Genomic DNA, 15053 nt, shown 5'->3' with positions numbered 1-15053 from the left:
TGTCCACCAATGTCTCTCTCCTCCTTGCCTTTACTTCTATGCCTCTGCCAGAGGATGCCCTACTCCCGGCTCTGGCTCTGCCCCCCCCCCCCCCCCCCACCAGGTCGCCCGGTCCCTAGAACTCTGCAGAGCCAAGATCTCTTCCCTTAAAGATCCCGGACTAGTTGCGGCGGGTGAGGTGGGGGGGTCCGCGCCCCACCGTCTCCTCTGCCCCCCTCCTCACCCCTGGAGACGGAAACAGACACTCGCAGGTGCATTTTAAAAGGTTTATTTTCTGGACTGCGGGGGCGGGAGGGGGGAGCGGGCGGCTCAGTAGACGCCGGGTGCGGCGGGCTCCGCGGGCTCGGGCGCCCCCGCCAGCTGCACCAGCCTCAGCAGCAGGGCGCCGGTCGACCCGTCCAGCTGGGTCCCGTTGCTCCGGTCGCTGGCGCGCGCGCGGCGGTGAAAACCAGCGCCCTCCCGGCACTCGGGCTCGGTCACGCAGCTCTCTGCGGGGGTCACGGGCAGAGCGCGCCGCTGACCGACCCAGATCGACCAGCGGGGGCCCGCGGGACCCCGCCCGCCCCCGGGGCCACGCCCACCGGGAACCTCCGGACTTGCCCCGCCTGGACCCCGGCCCCGCCCCCGCCCGCCCCCGGGGCCGCGCCCACGGGAACCTCCGCACCGCCCCCACCTGGACCCCGGCCCCGCCCCCGCCCCCGCCCACCCCGGGCCGCCCCGGCAGCGCACCGTCGTTGCAGCAGATGCCCGCGGCGGCGCAGCGGCCCCCGCTCCCGCACGGCTTGTGGCCCGACTGGCAGGGCGACGGCAGGTAGTTCTCCTCCTGGCAGCGCAGCGCCTCGGCCGTGCCCACGAAGCAGCCCAGCTCGTCGCCGCAGCAGATGCTGGGCCCGAAGCAGCGCCCTTTGCCCTCGGGGCCACAGGGGAGGCACTGGCGGGAGGGAGGGGGGCGGGGGGTGAGCGCGGGCCCTGCGAGGCCCGGGGTGTGCAGGGGCCGCGGTCACGGGCGGGGGCACACGTCCACTAAACCCCCTTGGTTTTCAGGTGACTGAGGATACCGCACTCAGTGACAGCCCTCAGCACCCTCTCTGTCCCACCCCACCCCCACCCCCACCCCCGGGCTACACGGAAGACACCCTCCCTCTCAGCTCTGGAGCCATCAGTGGTGTGCACCCTTCTCAGCTGCCCACCGCCCTTCCCATAACTCAGACCTTCTCCTGGGCCCTCACTCAAACTTGATCTTCAGCACCCACGCCCCTAGCAGAGAGCGTCCTGCCACGCCCAGAACACTTCCAGGCCCTTCCTCCCCTTTCCTGTCCCTTCGCAGCAAGCTGGTGGGCCTCTCTGGGCCCTGACCTCTGCTCACCTCTGTGGACTGTGGGTGAAAGGAGCCGGAGACCCAGGGAGAGCATGAGGCCCCTTAGTGACTCAGGCTTCCAAAGGTATCAAGCAGAGAGAAGGGTAGTCTGTGGGGGCTGCTCCCTATCCACTCTAGTTTGTTCAGTGGCTCAAAATTTAGCCACCTGTGGCCTGGGCAGAACTGGGCATGCTGATTGGATTTCCTTCCAATGGAAATGGAAGGGAATGGATACAAGGGAATCTACTGGTCCTGCAGCACAGGAGAACTGGGCTAGGTACCCAGCAGAACTTCCTCGAAGGAAGTGGCACCCTCACTCGAATGAGCTCAGAGCAATGGCCAGCTTCTGTGTGAGGCTTGGCGGGGGCGGGGGGGGGGGTGGTAGGGGGGGGGCCCTGTGGCCAGCAGAGGCTGAAGGCTGGATGGGAAAGCCTCCAGTCCTGGCTGGGACAGAGCCTGTCGGGGCTGCAAGGTCCCCATGGACACAGAGGAGGCCTAGCTGTCCAGGTCTCATGGACCGGCCCCAATCCCAGGTCTCACAGACCGGAGTAACAGCTGTCTTTCCTGCATCCCCTGCCTGGCTGGGGATAGTGTCTAGGAAGTCCTGTAGCCCGTCCTAGCCTGCCCGGCAGCCTGGCCCCTTCTGCCCAGCCATGTCAAGCCTCCCTTCTTCTGGGCCGGTCCCCTAAAGCCTTGCCTCCCCCATGACTTCCTTCCCTCCCAGCCCCTGCACTAGATGCCAGCCCTAGGGCTCTGCCCCCTCCATGCAGCCCTGAGATGGGCCACAGTCATACCTGTCTCAGCTCCAGGTCAGACATGGCCCTCTTGCCACCCCTCGGGCAGTTCTGGAAGTAGCAGGCGGAGGTGAAGGCCAGCAGGCCCAGGAAGCAGGCGGATAGCATGGTGTCCGGCATCCTGGAGCAGGTGGGCACAGTGTGTGGGGCCGCTGTGCGGACTGTGCTGGGCTGCCTTCGCTCGCTGCCTATTTATGTCCGCAGGTGTTCCTGGGAGACGACGTGGCCGCCACCCCCCTCCCCAGTGGCTCCCCAGGAGCCCACGGCCTCCAGGTCCCAAACCGTCAGCAGTGATTCAGGCATCTGGGGATGCACGTGGACCTGTCTGTGGGGGCCTGTGGGGGAGGGGTGCCAGCCTCTGTGCTGTCATTGGCAGCCGTGTGGCTGCGATGTGACAGGAGCTGCAGTGACTGTAATTGTGGCTCTCTGGACCTGGGAAGAGGGACAGATGTGAGGGGGTCTCTAGGAGACCGTCCCCAATCTTTCTGGCAGCCCAGAAGAGGCTAGGGGTCAGTAAGCCTGTGCCCAGACACGGCCCCCTGAGAAAGTGGTGAGGGAGGCCCAAGTGGCTGGTGTGTAAGGAGCAGGGTCAGGCCCCAGCCCAGGAGTGCTGGGACAGGGGACAGTCAGGTGTGTAGAACTCCATGAGGATGGTTAGCCTTGTGAGAGGAAAAATGACCAAGGACGGCACAGACCCAAGGTGGTGCAGACAGAGGGCTTTGCACCAGAAAAGGAAATGGCTGCCATGGACCAGGCAGAGGGACCAACATGGAATCCGGACTGACAGGGTGAGTGGATAGGCTCCCAGGGGAAGCTGGGGACACTCCCACACACACAGCCCCCAAACACACACCCGGAGCAGGGTTCAGGGACTCAGACGCTGGAGACCTCGAGGACAGCTTCTTGGCACGTTTCCATTACTCCCCTCTCAGGTGGGAATACGGAGGTAAGGGAGTTTCTGTGGAGGAAAGGAGAAATCCAGACCCAGTAAGGTTCAGAGGTGAGGGGCGAGCCACCTGCCCCAATCCCTACCCCTTTAAGGAGCATATGGGGACCAGGGCAGGTACCATCTCAGGCTTTGGGTGGAAGTAGGAACACGGAAGGTTTCTTGTTGGGGGATGGGAGGAGCCACAGCCAAATGAGCCCAGCCTGAGAAAGCAGACTTTGGTTGGTGACCTCAGGCTCATGGGATGAAGGGACTAAAGCCTCCCTCTCCTGGGCCACCGAAGCGCCTGTCCCGTCCTTGGACCCAGGCTAGCCACATGAGTCCTTTCAGGATTTACTCAGCCCCCAGCTCTTCTAACCCCAGACTCTTCGCCTCCTCTTTGTGTGCCACGGGAAAGCTCTGACTGCCTTCTCCCCACCAAGTGCTGGAGGGGCTCCAGTGTCCCAGGGAGGGAACCACCACACTCAGGACCTGATGCCAGGCTTTTCAGGAACATCCCCTGAGGGACGGTGAGGACACTGGAGCCAATGGCCTGTCAAGAATCTGGCCTCTCAAAGCGTCATGACTTGGGCAGGTTACCCAACCTCTCTGTGCCTCACTTTCTTCCAGTGTGAGGTCGGAAGATACTGGATACACCTCACAGGGTTGTGAGGACTGAAATAATGTACTCTAAAAGAGCTTTAGAAAAGTTCCTGCACCATCGTAAAGCTAATTAATAACAGTATTGTAGTTTTTTTTTTTTTTGAGAGAGAGAGAGGGCACAAGTAAGTGAGGGGCAGAAAAGAGAGAGGGAGAGAGAGAAAGAGAGAAACAGGGCTCACCCAATATGGGACTTAAACTCATGAACCATGAGCTCATGACCTGAGCCAAAGTCAGATGCTTAACCGCCTGAGCCACTGAGGTGCCCCAATAGTATTGCATTATTAATGCCTTTATTCTTATTAAAAACTGAAGAGAGTTTTCCAGAGAGAGTAGCTTTCTGGGTTAACCCAGCAGGAACATTTTCATTCCATTCATGGGGCCCAGAGAGAAGCTGGGTCTAAATTATTGCCTCCAGAGACACTGGGCTGTGGAGGCCACAGGCCTGGTGTAGGCCAGCTCTGTGGTCTTGGCCCAGCACCTTACCCTCTCCGCACTTCAGGTCTGAGTTGTCATCTGAAAATGGATGGCACTACACTAACTGAAGGGGTCAGGCCCTGACACAGGCCAGGACACTCATGTCCCAACCAGTCATGTCTACCCAGACGATCACTCTAAGACTTGCCTCTCACACCAGGGCCCCCTTAAAGACCCCAAGCACCATCTCCCTTGAGAACCTGGAAGGCCTGCTTCTCCTTATATCCATCTTCTTGGAACACACATGGGCTAGAAAAAGTCTTGTTACTGTGCTGACTGTCATTTCACATATATCACCTCACATGTCACATGGACCTTCTGGACACTCCATGTTCCTACACTTCCCTTATATGTTCCCTTTTCAAGTCTGCTTTTTCACACCTTCTCTATCCTTACATTTCCTACACCTGGGCTCATGGATCTTTATTCACATGTAATTTTTATTTATTTTTCTTTTTTTAAATTCTTGAGAGAGAGAGAGACAGAGCATGCGCTGGGGAGGGGCAGAGAGAGAGGGAGACACAGAATCCGAAGCAGGCTCCAGGGCTCCAAGCTGCCCTCACAGAGCCTGACGCGGGGTTGAACTCAACAACTGTTGAGATCATGACCTGAGCGAAGCCGGGCGCTTAACCAGATGAGCCACCCAGGCGCCCCTCGAATCTCAGAATATTCTTTAAAGGACTTCCTCACCATTAGACCCTCTTTTCTGAGAACAGGTAACAGTTAACTGCCCCTGTCCCTCCACTCGTTTCTTCGTTTCTTATTCTCCTTTTCTCAGGATCAACCCGGTGGCTGTACCACGTGACATGCATGCTACCTGTTGGCAGGGGTTGGCCTCATCTTCCTCTTCTAAGGGACTCTGCTGCCGGAAGTAAGTCTGTCCCTCCCCCTCCTCACCTGTTTTCCACAAGTGTGACTCGAGGACCCTCAGCAGTGTAGACACACAAATGCCCTGTCAACTGTGAAGAGGTGAACAGCAGTGAACACAAACTGTTTACTGAATTGAATCCCAGACGACACACTGAGCAAGGACAACGGGAGAAAATGCTGGGCTTCAGGCAGACAGGTGTGGAGCTGAGATGCATCCACGCCACTAGTGGGAGAAAGCACTCATGGGGAGAGCTCAGTGCGAATATTCATCAGATGTCTACAGGGGGTTACGTTAAGCCTAAAGGAGTCAGACATGAAAAGGCCTCGTAAAAAAAGTCTAATTTGCAAAAAACAATTTAAATAAGAGGCAAAATAAGCTAGGAGACGTATTTTTGACACTCTCTCCAGTGTTAAAATCTTGTGGCGGCAGGATGGATGGAGTCACCTCTGGGGGTCTCAGCTCCAGCAGTGGCCTGGCTTTGTGTCCCTGCTGGGGTTACTGGCTGCCACTCCTAGGCCCACAGAGGCCGTCCCCTGCGCTATCCCGCCTCCTGCCGCCCAGCAGCCCAGGGGAAGGCCAGGAGCCCTGTGGGGCGACCGAAAGGAAGACAGGAAGAGGCCCCGAGGGCCTTGGGGACCCAGCGGCGGCGAGAGCCGTGCCCTGACTGCTGAGAGCCGCATGAGCGAGGCGCCTGCGCCCCGCCAGGCCAGCGGGGTGGGGGGGCGCCCCTGGGGACCCGGCCAGGCCCTGCGCTCCCGTCTGAGAAAGGGGTGCACCTCAGGGAGAGCGGGAAGCAGAGGCCAAGGTGCCAGGAAGGCTTCTAGAATATTCTTTCCGTGCCTCAGTCCTTCGGTGTGGTAAGGACACGGCACAGGACACACAGGCTATAGGACCTGTTGACCCACAGAGGACAACACAGACTTCCACATCAGTGAGCTATGCCATCACGGGGCCAAATTGTTCACACTCATTAGCCCCATAAAACCCTAAGAAAGGAGGAAGTATTTTTTATTGACTGTTGCTGACAGGAGACAGGGACAGAGAGGTTGAGTGGCTTGCCCAAGGAGGCACAAGTTAAACAAAACAAAACAATACAAAACAAAACAGCAGAACTGGGCCCCAGGGTCTATGTCCTTCACCACTCCACTGTCTCATAACTGGCCAGTTATGGCTGACTCACCAAGACATTACTATGTACTAGGATTCAAAGTTGGAGGTCGGTGGTCTTGTGGTTGGCTCAGGGGTCACCCAGGGCTTTCTTATACCCTCCTGGCACCCTCCACATGTCTGGGTGTCTCTCCTCATGGCAAGGAGGGCCGCCACAAAATGGTTCCCTCCTCTGAGCTTTTCCCTTCTCAGGGACCCTCAGGAGACCCGGGGTCCCCACTCCCAAGCTCCTCCAGGCTGGGCAAGAAACTGGCTGTGTGTTAGTTAGGCCAGCAGAGGTTCACCCCAGGGCTGGGTGTGTTCACGGGCTCCTTCCAAAATGGGGTTCTGTTAGTGAGGAAGAGGAGGGAGTGGCTGTTGGCCAGTAACTATGTTTGCTGCAGGCCCCAGGCTGGGAGGGATTTGTAGACTCATATAGACCACTTCACGAGGCAGGACCCTGTGGCGCAAAGAACCTCAGTGTCTTGTCCTCTGGGGTCGCACAGCTAGGCAGTAACAGAGTTACTGAGCCAGGTTGTAGGTCAGGCTGACAAAATGTTAAATAATGCATGTTCTGTCATCTTACCTTGACACGTATGTGCTCATAATGATCTGGAAGCCCCGGTTCAAATCTGGAGTCTCCTGCTCTTGGGACTCCGGCCGCAGAGTTGGCGGCGGGGGAGCTGACCTCTCCCTGCAGCCTGGCTCTGTCCCACATCCCCAGGGACATGCACACAGGTGGGCGCTCTGCCCTTGCGGCTCACAAACCGCCTCCTCTTGCCACGACGCAGACATGTTTGCGCACTTCAAGTGGGTCCCCCTGAGCACAGACCCAGAGGAAAGGACTCCTCCAGCTCCTCCAGAAACAATCATGAGAACAACAGAGTGTTCCAGGGCACAGCCCCCAGGGTATGTCCCCTGGTCTCACCCAGAGGAGGGTCAGAATAGACCCTCTAAGGCATGAGGCCAGGGCCAAAGCCCCTCTCTTAGGCCTTACTGGTCCTTGAAGCCCTAAAACCCTGAAATCCTGTGGTAGCAGACCAAAATCTGCCAGAACCCCGCCCTCAGGAGGCCACGTGACTCCAACGATCCAGCTGCTTCATCCCCCACCTGCCACAGGGCAGCGGGGTCCAAACCAGAATGTGCATGTCAGTTTCACTACCTTCTGGCCCTTTCTGGACACTCCGACATGCCCCTCATGTTCTTGAGAGTCTGGCGCCAGCCCTCTACTCCTGGTTCCATGTTCTCTAACAAGGTTTGGTAAATTTGAGCAAAAGGAACTTACTGAGAGGCTACTGAGAGCTCATAAAGTAAGGGAAAGCTGGAGACCCGGGGCTCAGAAACTATTTCTGGAGGATCATGAACCAGGAACCTGGGAAGTACTCCTGGAATGGCTGTGTCGGATCTCCCCGGCGGCAGCCCCTGAGATGGGGGCTCTTGCACGCGTGATTGCCGAAGGAGGGAGGGAGGGCTCTCGGGAGTGAGTGAAGCAGGACTGGGCTGGGGAAGAAGCCAGGCAAAGGTGGGTCAGCTGGAGTCTAGCCTCAGCCTGATCCCACGGACAGCTCCAGAGTTGCCCTGCTTTGAGGCCAGGGGGTTGATTTTTTTTTTTTTTTCCTGATGTTTATTTATTTTGAAAGAAGAGAGAGAGAGAGAGAGGGAGGGAGAACTCGAGTTGGGGGAGGGGCAGAGAGGAGAGAGAATCCCAAGCAGGCTCTGTGCTGTCAGCGCAGGGAGCACAGGGCTCGATCCCATGAACTGTGAGATCATGACCTGAGCTGAAATTGACTGAGCCACCCAGGTGCCCCTGGGTTGATTTTTTTTTTTTTTTTTAACATATCTGAGTATTAGTTGTTGGGGGCTGGGGGCGGGGGGAGGGGATCTCCCAGGCATTGTCTTGGTGAGGTGGCTGCCCTTGGCCGAGGGCAGGTCTTTAGAGACAGGTCAGCCGTAAGCCATGTGCAATGTGCACAGCATCTGGGGGACGAACGGGCCCGGCGTCCGTCGTGGGATGACTTCGTCCCTCTGCTCAGATTCACGGTCTGGGGAGTGAAGTCTGGCTTTGCTCGCCTCCTATGCCCATCCCTTAGGTGTCTGAATGAAGCTCCCTCAGACTGTATCCAATGGAGAAAGAAGCCGAGGCTTGAGGGAAAACCAAGGCGGTATTATGAAGGGGCAATGGATGCTGCGGAGCGAACTCCTCCCCCCACCAAAAACATCCACAGAGCGATTTTTCTGAAATCAGAACCAGAGTCCCATCTTTCCTGCCCCCCAACTTAACCTTAGCAGAACTGACCTCCTCCTCCTGTGGGTCAACATGGTACCCCCAAAATGCTTGGTTCACGTGTTTCCCTGTCCCTCTGTGCCACCAGACAGTGTTCCTTTCTACAGTGGGTCCCCGGACCCAGTGCATCCCACACAGGGTCTTTGGTAAACGACTGACTTAGTGGCGAGCCCCAGTGAGCATCACGTGCCTCTGTGCCGGGAGCACAGACACGTGTCAGGATGCAGAGTATTAGCCTAGGAACGTCTTCGGGCTTTCGCCTTTCTCTGCCGAGGAGGACTCTGGCTTTGCCTTCCTGGTTTCTCCTCGCCATAACCCCCCCAGCCCTCTCTGGACAGCCGTCTAGGATCTTTTCATTGTTGCAGCTACTACTGCCGTAGATCAGAAGTCCACACAGGGCACAGCGGACACCTTTTCTCTGCTCCACCACGACTGGACGTGTGCATGGCTAGGAGCTGGAGTCCTCTGGCGACTTCTTCGCTCGCGTGCCCGGGGAACCTGGGCTGGGGTGACCCAAAGGCTGGGCTTGGCTGGGACTGCCGACTGGAGTACCTGTGGTACTGTGGTACTACCTGTGGCCCCTCTGTGGGGCTTTTTGCAGCTTGGTGGCCTCGGGATAGTTGGACTTCTTAAGTGTTCCGGCTTCCAGAGTGCTCCAGGAGTGTTCTAGCAAACCAGGGCTTGACAAGTGTTCCAGCAAATGAGGCAGGAGTGTTGTGCCATTTTGTGACAGCCTCGGAAATCACACAGGGTCAGGGCTGCTACACTCAATTGGTCGAAGCAGCCACAAGCCCATCCAGAGTCGAGAGAAGGAACAGCGTGCCCCTTTGGATGGAGGAGCACTTGGCACTCTGGCAACTGGTCATTTAAAATAGTCACAGTGTGGGGCGCCTGGGTGGCGCAGTCGGTTAAGCGTCCAACTTCAGCCAGGTCACGATCTCGCGGTCCGTGAGTTCGAGCCCCGCGTCAGGCTCTGGGCTGATGGCTCAGAGCCTGGAGCCTGTTTCCGATTCTGTGTCTCCCTCTCTCTCTCCCCCTCCCCCGTTCATGCTCTGTCTCTCTCTGTCCCAAAAGGGGACGTCTGGCTGGCTCAGTTGGAAGAGCGTGTGACCCTTGATCTCGGAGTTGTGAGTCTGAGCCCCACGTTGGGGGTAGAGATTACTTAAAAATAAATAAATAAGCTTAAAAAATAAAAACAGAATAGTCACAGGGGCATGAGGTCAGGAGGAAAGGACGAAGACTAAGACTTGAGATCCATTTTTCCAAGGAGTCTTGGAAAGGGAGGTGACAGAACAGCTGCAGAGGAGTAGCGTGGGAGGTGGATGGGAGGTGGCCGGGGGGATGGCCAGGGGACGGGAAGTGGCGGGGGTGGTGGTGGATGGGAGGTAGCCAGGGGACGGGAGGTGGCCGGGAGGTGGCCAGGAGGTGGTCAGGGGATGGACGAAGGATGGGAGGTGGCCGGAAGTTGGCCAGGGGATGGGGACAAGGGGTGGATGGGAGGTGGCCAGGAGGTGGCTGGGACAGGAGGATTTTAGGAGGTGTTGCTGAGTGACAGCCCGGTGTGAAATGGCATTTAGGTTGCTGAATCTGTTTCTTTGGCCCCGAACTGGATGGCTCTAAGACTGAGCTGTGGTGGTCAGACTTGCAAGCATTATGCAGACCAAGTTGGGGCAGGTCTAGCCAGCCGCACCCAGCCTGCCCCCAGAAACTTTCAGGGTGGGGGTGCCTACTGTCATTTCCGTCGTCTCATTACCAAGGGTCAATTTGCAAGGCCATCTCATGCATAAACGCGTGCCCTGGCATCTCATTTCCCCTGGTGTTCATGCTCCCCGGCCCCTCCTTGTTCCCAGGGGCCAGATTCCCCCCAAGCCTGATCTCATCTTTTGGGTGGGAGGGAGAGGAAGGCAGGACAGAGGGGTTCTCTCTGGAGGATCCTGGTTCCTGAGACAGGCTAATTGCAGGCTCCCTAATTAATGAGCCATGGGGTTGCATTTCATCAGCTGAGTCACAGTTGATGTCTGGGCCCTGGACCCAAGGGGAGGGTATCAGGAACCATGGGAGGGGAGGCCAGCCTGTGTCTCTGCCTTTCCCGTGATTCTCTACGCCTTCTTTTAAGATTTTATTTTTAAGTAATCTCTACACCCAACCTGGGGCTGGAACCCACAATCTCGAGATCAAGTCGAATGCTCCACCAACTAAGCTGGCCACACACCCCTATTCCCTCTGTTTTCAAACCCAGTTCTCTCTACTGGCTTAGAGGGTATCAGACTGCCCGTCCTCCTCCCTACTCCTGCCTCTGCTTCCTTAGCCCTGGCACCTTCCTGGGACAGTCCCCTAGTCTGTCCATCCCTCATGCCTTCATACCCCACGGGACCACACAGGGCTCATCTGGTTACTGTTTCCCACTCATCCCGTTCCCCTTTCAAACAGGATCTCCCCCAGCCACACATATCACACAACTGGGGTTGCCATCTGCAGTGTGGCAACCACGGCTCGGTGGGATGCCAGTCCCCACCACCGTGAGCATGACTGCAGACTGCCAAAGGCCATTCCGGGGCCACTTGGCACCTGTTCCTTCCCATGTCGTCCTCCTTCAGTGGCTGCACATGATGGGTACTTTTCCATTCACACTTGAGCTAGATTTCTCCACTTACATGAAGTTAACTGTGTTGAGTCTTTGTTGGGGGAACAGCTTTTATTTTTGTGCCTAGAGGTGTAATATTTTTTAATTTTCAAAAGCTGTGCTATAGCTTGGTCATGAGTTGTTATTCCAAAATTAGACTATTTTTTATGCCTCTGGTTCTGGTTTGCATGGTGGACTTGGGCCCGAGCAGGTAGAGGAGTTGCACCAGATCAGTGCTAGCAGTGCCTCTGCCCTGCCTGAGGTCCCAGCTCAATAGAGGGATCCTTAGAGGCCCTCCTGTGACATCTAGGCCACTCTTACGGAGGGAACTTGAGTCTGCTCTTTGGCAGCCTCTGCCACCAGTAGGGCGTCTCAGGGGTAAGGAGTGGCCTTCAAGTCAGCCGAGCTCTTCGTGGACCCGAGCCTCAGTTTCCTCCTTCAGGAGTTAAAGACTGGAAGGGCCTGCCTAGCTCAGTCTGTACATCATGTGACTCTAGATCTCAGGGTTGTGAGTTCAAGCCCCATGTTGGCCAGAGAACTTACTTAAAAAAAAAGCGGGGAGAGCACCTGGGTAGCTCAGTATGTGAGGGTCTGACTTTGGTTCAGGTCACGATCCCATGGTTTGTGGATTCAAGCCCCGCATCAGGCTTGCTGCTGTCAGTGCAAAGCCCACTTCCAACCATCTGTCCCTCTCTCTCTCTGCCCCTGCTTGATCGCTTGCTCTCAAAAAATAAATAAATCTAAAAAAAAAAAAAAAAAAAAAAAAAAAAAGCCGCAAGGATTAAATGAGGTAATACACACAAAGCACCCAGCACAATGCAGAGAGAGGGAGACACATAATCTGAAGCAAGCTCCAGGCTCCGAGCTGTCAGCAGTTGTCAGCTTATCCGAGTGAGCCACCCAGGCGCCCCCCCCCCCAAAAAAAAAAACTTCTGGATGCCAAGTTTTTTGGTTTTTTTTTTGAAACTCACATGGGTGGTGGCCTTCAGAGTCTCCACAACCTCCTTGGTAATAAACATATGATCGTGTGTGTAAACCACTTGTTCCTGGGCACTTCTTCTGGATGCAGCTGGCCCCTCCACTGGGGGGCGACATGGCTTCTCAGGTGCTGCAAGGGCCTTGGCTGGCTGCTTCTGGTGGGGCGACAAGTGTTCTCTTCCTAGTTTTGCGAGAGTATCTTTGGGGCTAGAATCCTGGGAGTGGGATGGCTGGGTCAGAGGGTCCACACACATGTAGCCCTCTCACCTTGCCCTTGGCAGTTTGTACGCCTCTCATTCCCACCAGCAGCACGTGATAGCACCTGTGAGAACAGAGCACCCACGGCACGTTGTAGCCAGACTGTGAGATGGGTGCCCATGTGCTAAGCAAGACACGGTGTTTCAGGATTGTTTTTATTTTATCACATTATGAGCAAGGTTGAGCATCTTTTGATATGTTTAAAAGGCTATTTGCATTTCTTTATGAATCTGGATTTTATTTTTATTAAAAAAATGTTTTTAACGTTTATTTATTTTTGAGAGATAAAGCACAAGCAGGGGAGGGGCAGAGAGAGGGAGACACAGAATCCGAAGCAGGCTCTAGGCTGCAAGCTGTCAGCAGAGAGCCCGACCCGGGGCTCCAACCCACGAACCATGAGACGATGACCTGAGCTGAGGTTGGACGCTTAGCCGACTGAGCCACCCAGGTGCCCCGATCGGGTTTTTATTTTTAGAAACTATATATTAACCATTTGCATAATACAAGTCCCAATATATTTTTCCAGCTTGTAATTTATATTTTTACTTTGCTAATGGTGGCTTTTCCCCCGATGTACAAGTTTTTTTGTTTTTAATTTCAACGTAGTCAAATTTATCACTCTTCTCCCGTGCTGTATCTGGATTTTGAATGAGGAGGGTTTTCCTCATTCCCGGGTTCACAGTAATCCCCTCATTTTCCATTTTCTTCTAGTTCTTGGATGGTTTCCTTCTTCCAGGAGCTCCAGCTCCACTTGGTGAAGGTCCATTTTTCCCTCTTGGTTGGTGATGCCCCCATTATGGTGCCCCGAGTTTCCACAGGCACTTGGACCTGCTTCTGGATTTTCAGTTCTGTTTCGTTGGTCTATGTATACAAGGGTCAGCTCTCCCCACTCAACCCAAACCATTCTTCATTTTCAGCATTTTCCTGTCCCCCCCCCCCCGCCCCCCACTCTGGCTTGTTTTTCCAAATGATTTTGGTAATAAGAACAGTGTCTAATGACAAAGGCAAATGTCCAGGAAAGAATGTTAAGGGAAACCGCAGTCAACAGAACCACACAGCATGTATACATACTTTCTTCCTCTCCTGTAAGATCTTGTAAGAGAAAAAAAAAAAAAACAAACCAAAATGTTTGCGTGGTCACATGCAGCATCGCCTCACTGCCAGCACAAACCTTTGGTGGAGGGAAGGGTGCCTCTTGTCCCTTCTTCCTCACTTCCTCCTGTGCCACTCTGGAGATCTTGTCACCCCTCTGGGCCATGGCACTTCTTTATAAGAGAGGGAGTGCATCACTGCGGGGTGGAACCTGGGGTGTGGCCTCTGCCACCTATGGCTGGACAGAGCATCTTTGGCTGATCCCCAGACCAGCCAGTCCCTTCCAGCCTAGATCTGGAAGGAAAGACCCTGCCGGAGCAGGCTGCAAAGGGACTTGAGGGGACTGGAAGAGGGCGGAGGGGCCACCTCCGAGGGAGGGGACAGCCCTGAGGCGCCCCGCCCCGCCCACAGCCCTCACAATGGCAGCTGGCCCAGTATTACAAGCCCGCCGGCAGGAGGCTAGCAACGGCCTGGAAGCCGGGCGGGCGGCGGCTTCCTCCAGGGACAGGTCGCTTTGTCTGCAGACCTACTTACAGCAACCCCCGTGGCAGAGGACTGGTTTCCTGGGGGATGGAAAAGCTCCGCGGGGCCGGGCGGTCTCGAGCTGGAGACGCGCGGGGAGCAGCAGTGCGGCCGGGGGCTAGGGCAGCCTGCTCCGCCCGGGCGCCCAGGTGCTGCAGGGTCCTGCGGCCAGGCTTCCAGGAGATGGAATACTCTGTGAGCACCGAGCAGCTGCTCCTCTTCTTCCTGGCTATCTGGTTCTTCTACTTCTTCTAAGTGGCCCTCCCTCCCGTTGTCCCTGGGGCTGGCGGGCCACAGCAGGAGCGAGCTGGCCCAGTCCCTGTTCAAGGGCGCAGAGTGGCCAAGGGCTGGGGCCTCAGCCCCACAGGGAGGACAGCCAGGACGCAAGGCCGCACTGCCCCTTGGAGATGAATATCTGGGGCCCAGGGGCCCAGGGCTGCGCACCACAAACGGGCTTGGCGTCAAGTAAATGATACAGGAAAGGGGAAGACGGGCGCCCCACAGAACCTGCGGTCTGCGAGGGGGCAGCGGGCCTCATCAAGGCTTTGCGGTCCTGCATCTACTAGAGTCCGAGTCAACTCCGTGTTTACTGGTTAGCTGCTTTGTGCCTGGCCCCTGGCTCTGCTGAGAAATAAACTGCCCTCTGAGCCTGGTTGGCGGCAGGTGAGATGTTATTCCCGTTTTCTAGGGGCGAGGAACTGCCCAGCTGGCCGTGCCTAGTGCCGTTTCTGGCAAGGCTGGTGAAAGACAAATGTCCTTTTGGGGGGCGCTTTAGAGTAAGATAAAGGGGCACCTGGCTGGTTCAGCCGATAGAGCATGTGACTCTGGATCGTGGGGTCGTGACTTCAAGCCCCGTGTTGGGTGTAGAGCTTAAAAAAACAAGATAAAAATGAATGCATCTCCAAGGATGTGGGTGTGGCTCCACCTGGTCACAGGACAGGAACTGTCCACCCCAGCAGCTCCCATGGCTGGTTTCCTACCAGAGCCTCCTGGGGCGCAGAAGCTCTTTTCAAATGCAGATCACCAGGCCCCTCCGCTAGAGGGAGAAAACTCTGCCCCCATCTGG

The 15053-nt window shown here is 56.3% G+C and overlaps 1 protein-coding gene across 1 annotated transcript; it reads right to left on the bottom strand.

Moving 5' to 3' along the window:
- Positions 1–252: 252 nt before the first annotated feature.
- On the bottom strand, positions 253–2411 carry AVP (arginine vasopressin). The gene is made up of 3 exons (XM_086701825.1): positions 2152–2411; positions 730–931; positions 253–488 (listed from the first exon to the last, which is right to left on the bottom strand). Exons 1-3 carry the CDS (start codon positions 2269–2271, stop codon positions 310–312), a joined length of 501 nt encoding a protein of 166 aa, XP_086557951.1. The 5' UTR covers positions 2272–2411; the 3' UTR covers positions 253–309.
- Between the last annotated feature and the right edge of the window lie 12642 nt (positions 2412–15053).

This window comes from Puma concolor, chromosome A3 (assembly GCF_028749965.1).
Source record: "Puma concolor isolate L17-30 chromosome A3, mPumCon1.1.hap2, whole genome shotgun sequence".
NCBI lineage: Eukaryota > Metazoa > Chordata > Mammalia > Carnivora > Felidae > Puma > Puma concolor.
The sequence above is the reverse complement of the archived record's forward strand: the minus strand, read 5'-3'. Positions and strand labels throughout refer to the sequence as shown.

Excerpts from the sequence above, each read along its gene's own strand:
- AVP (XM_086701825.1), bottom strand. The coding sequence starts at position 2,271 with ATGCCGGACACCATGCTATCCGCCTGCTTCCTGGGCCTGCTGGCCTTC. Across the intron at positions 932-2,151 it reads CTGACCTGGAGCTGAGACAG|TGCCTCCCCTGTGGCCCCGA; the intron begins GTATGACTGTGG and ends CCCTCCCGCCAG. Across the intron at positions 489-729 it reads GGGCATCTGCTGCAACGACG|AGAGCTGCGTGACCGAGCCC; the intron begins GTGCGCTGCCGG and ends TGACCCCCGCAG.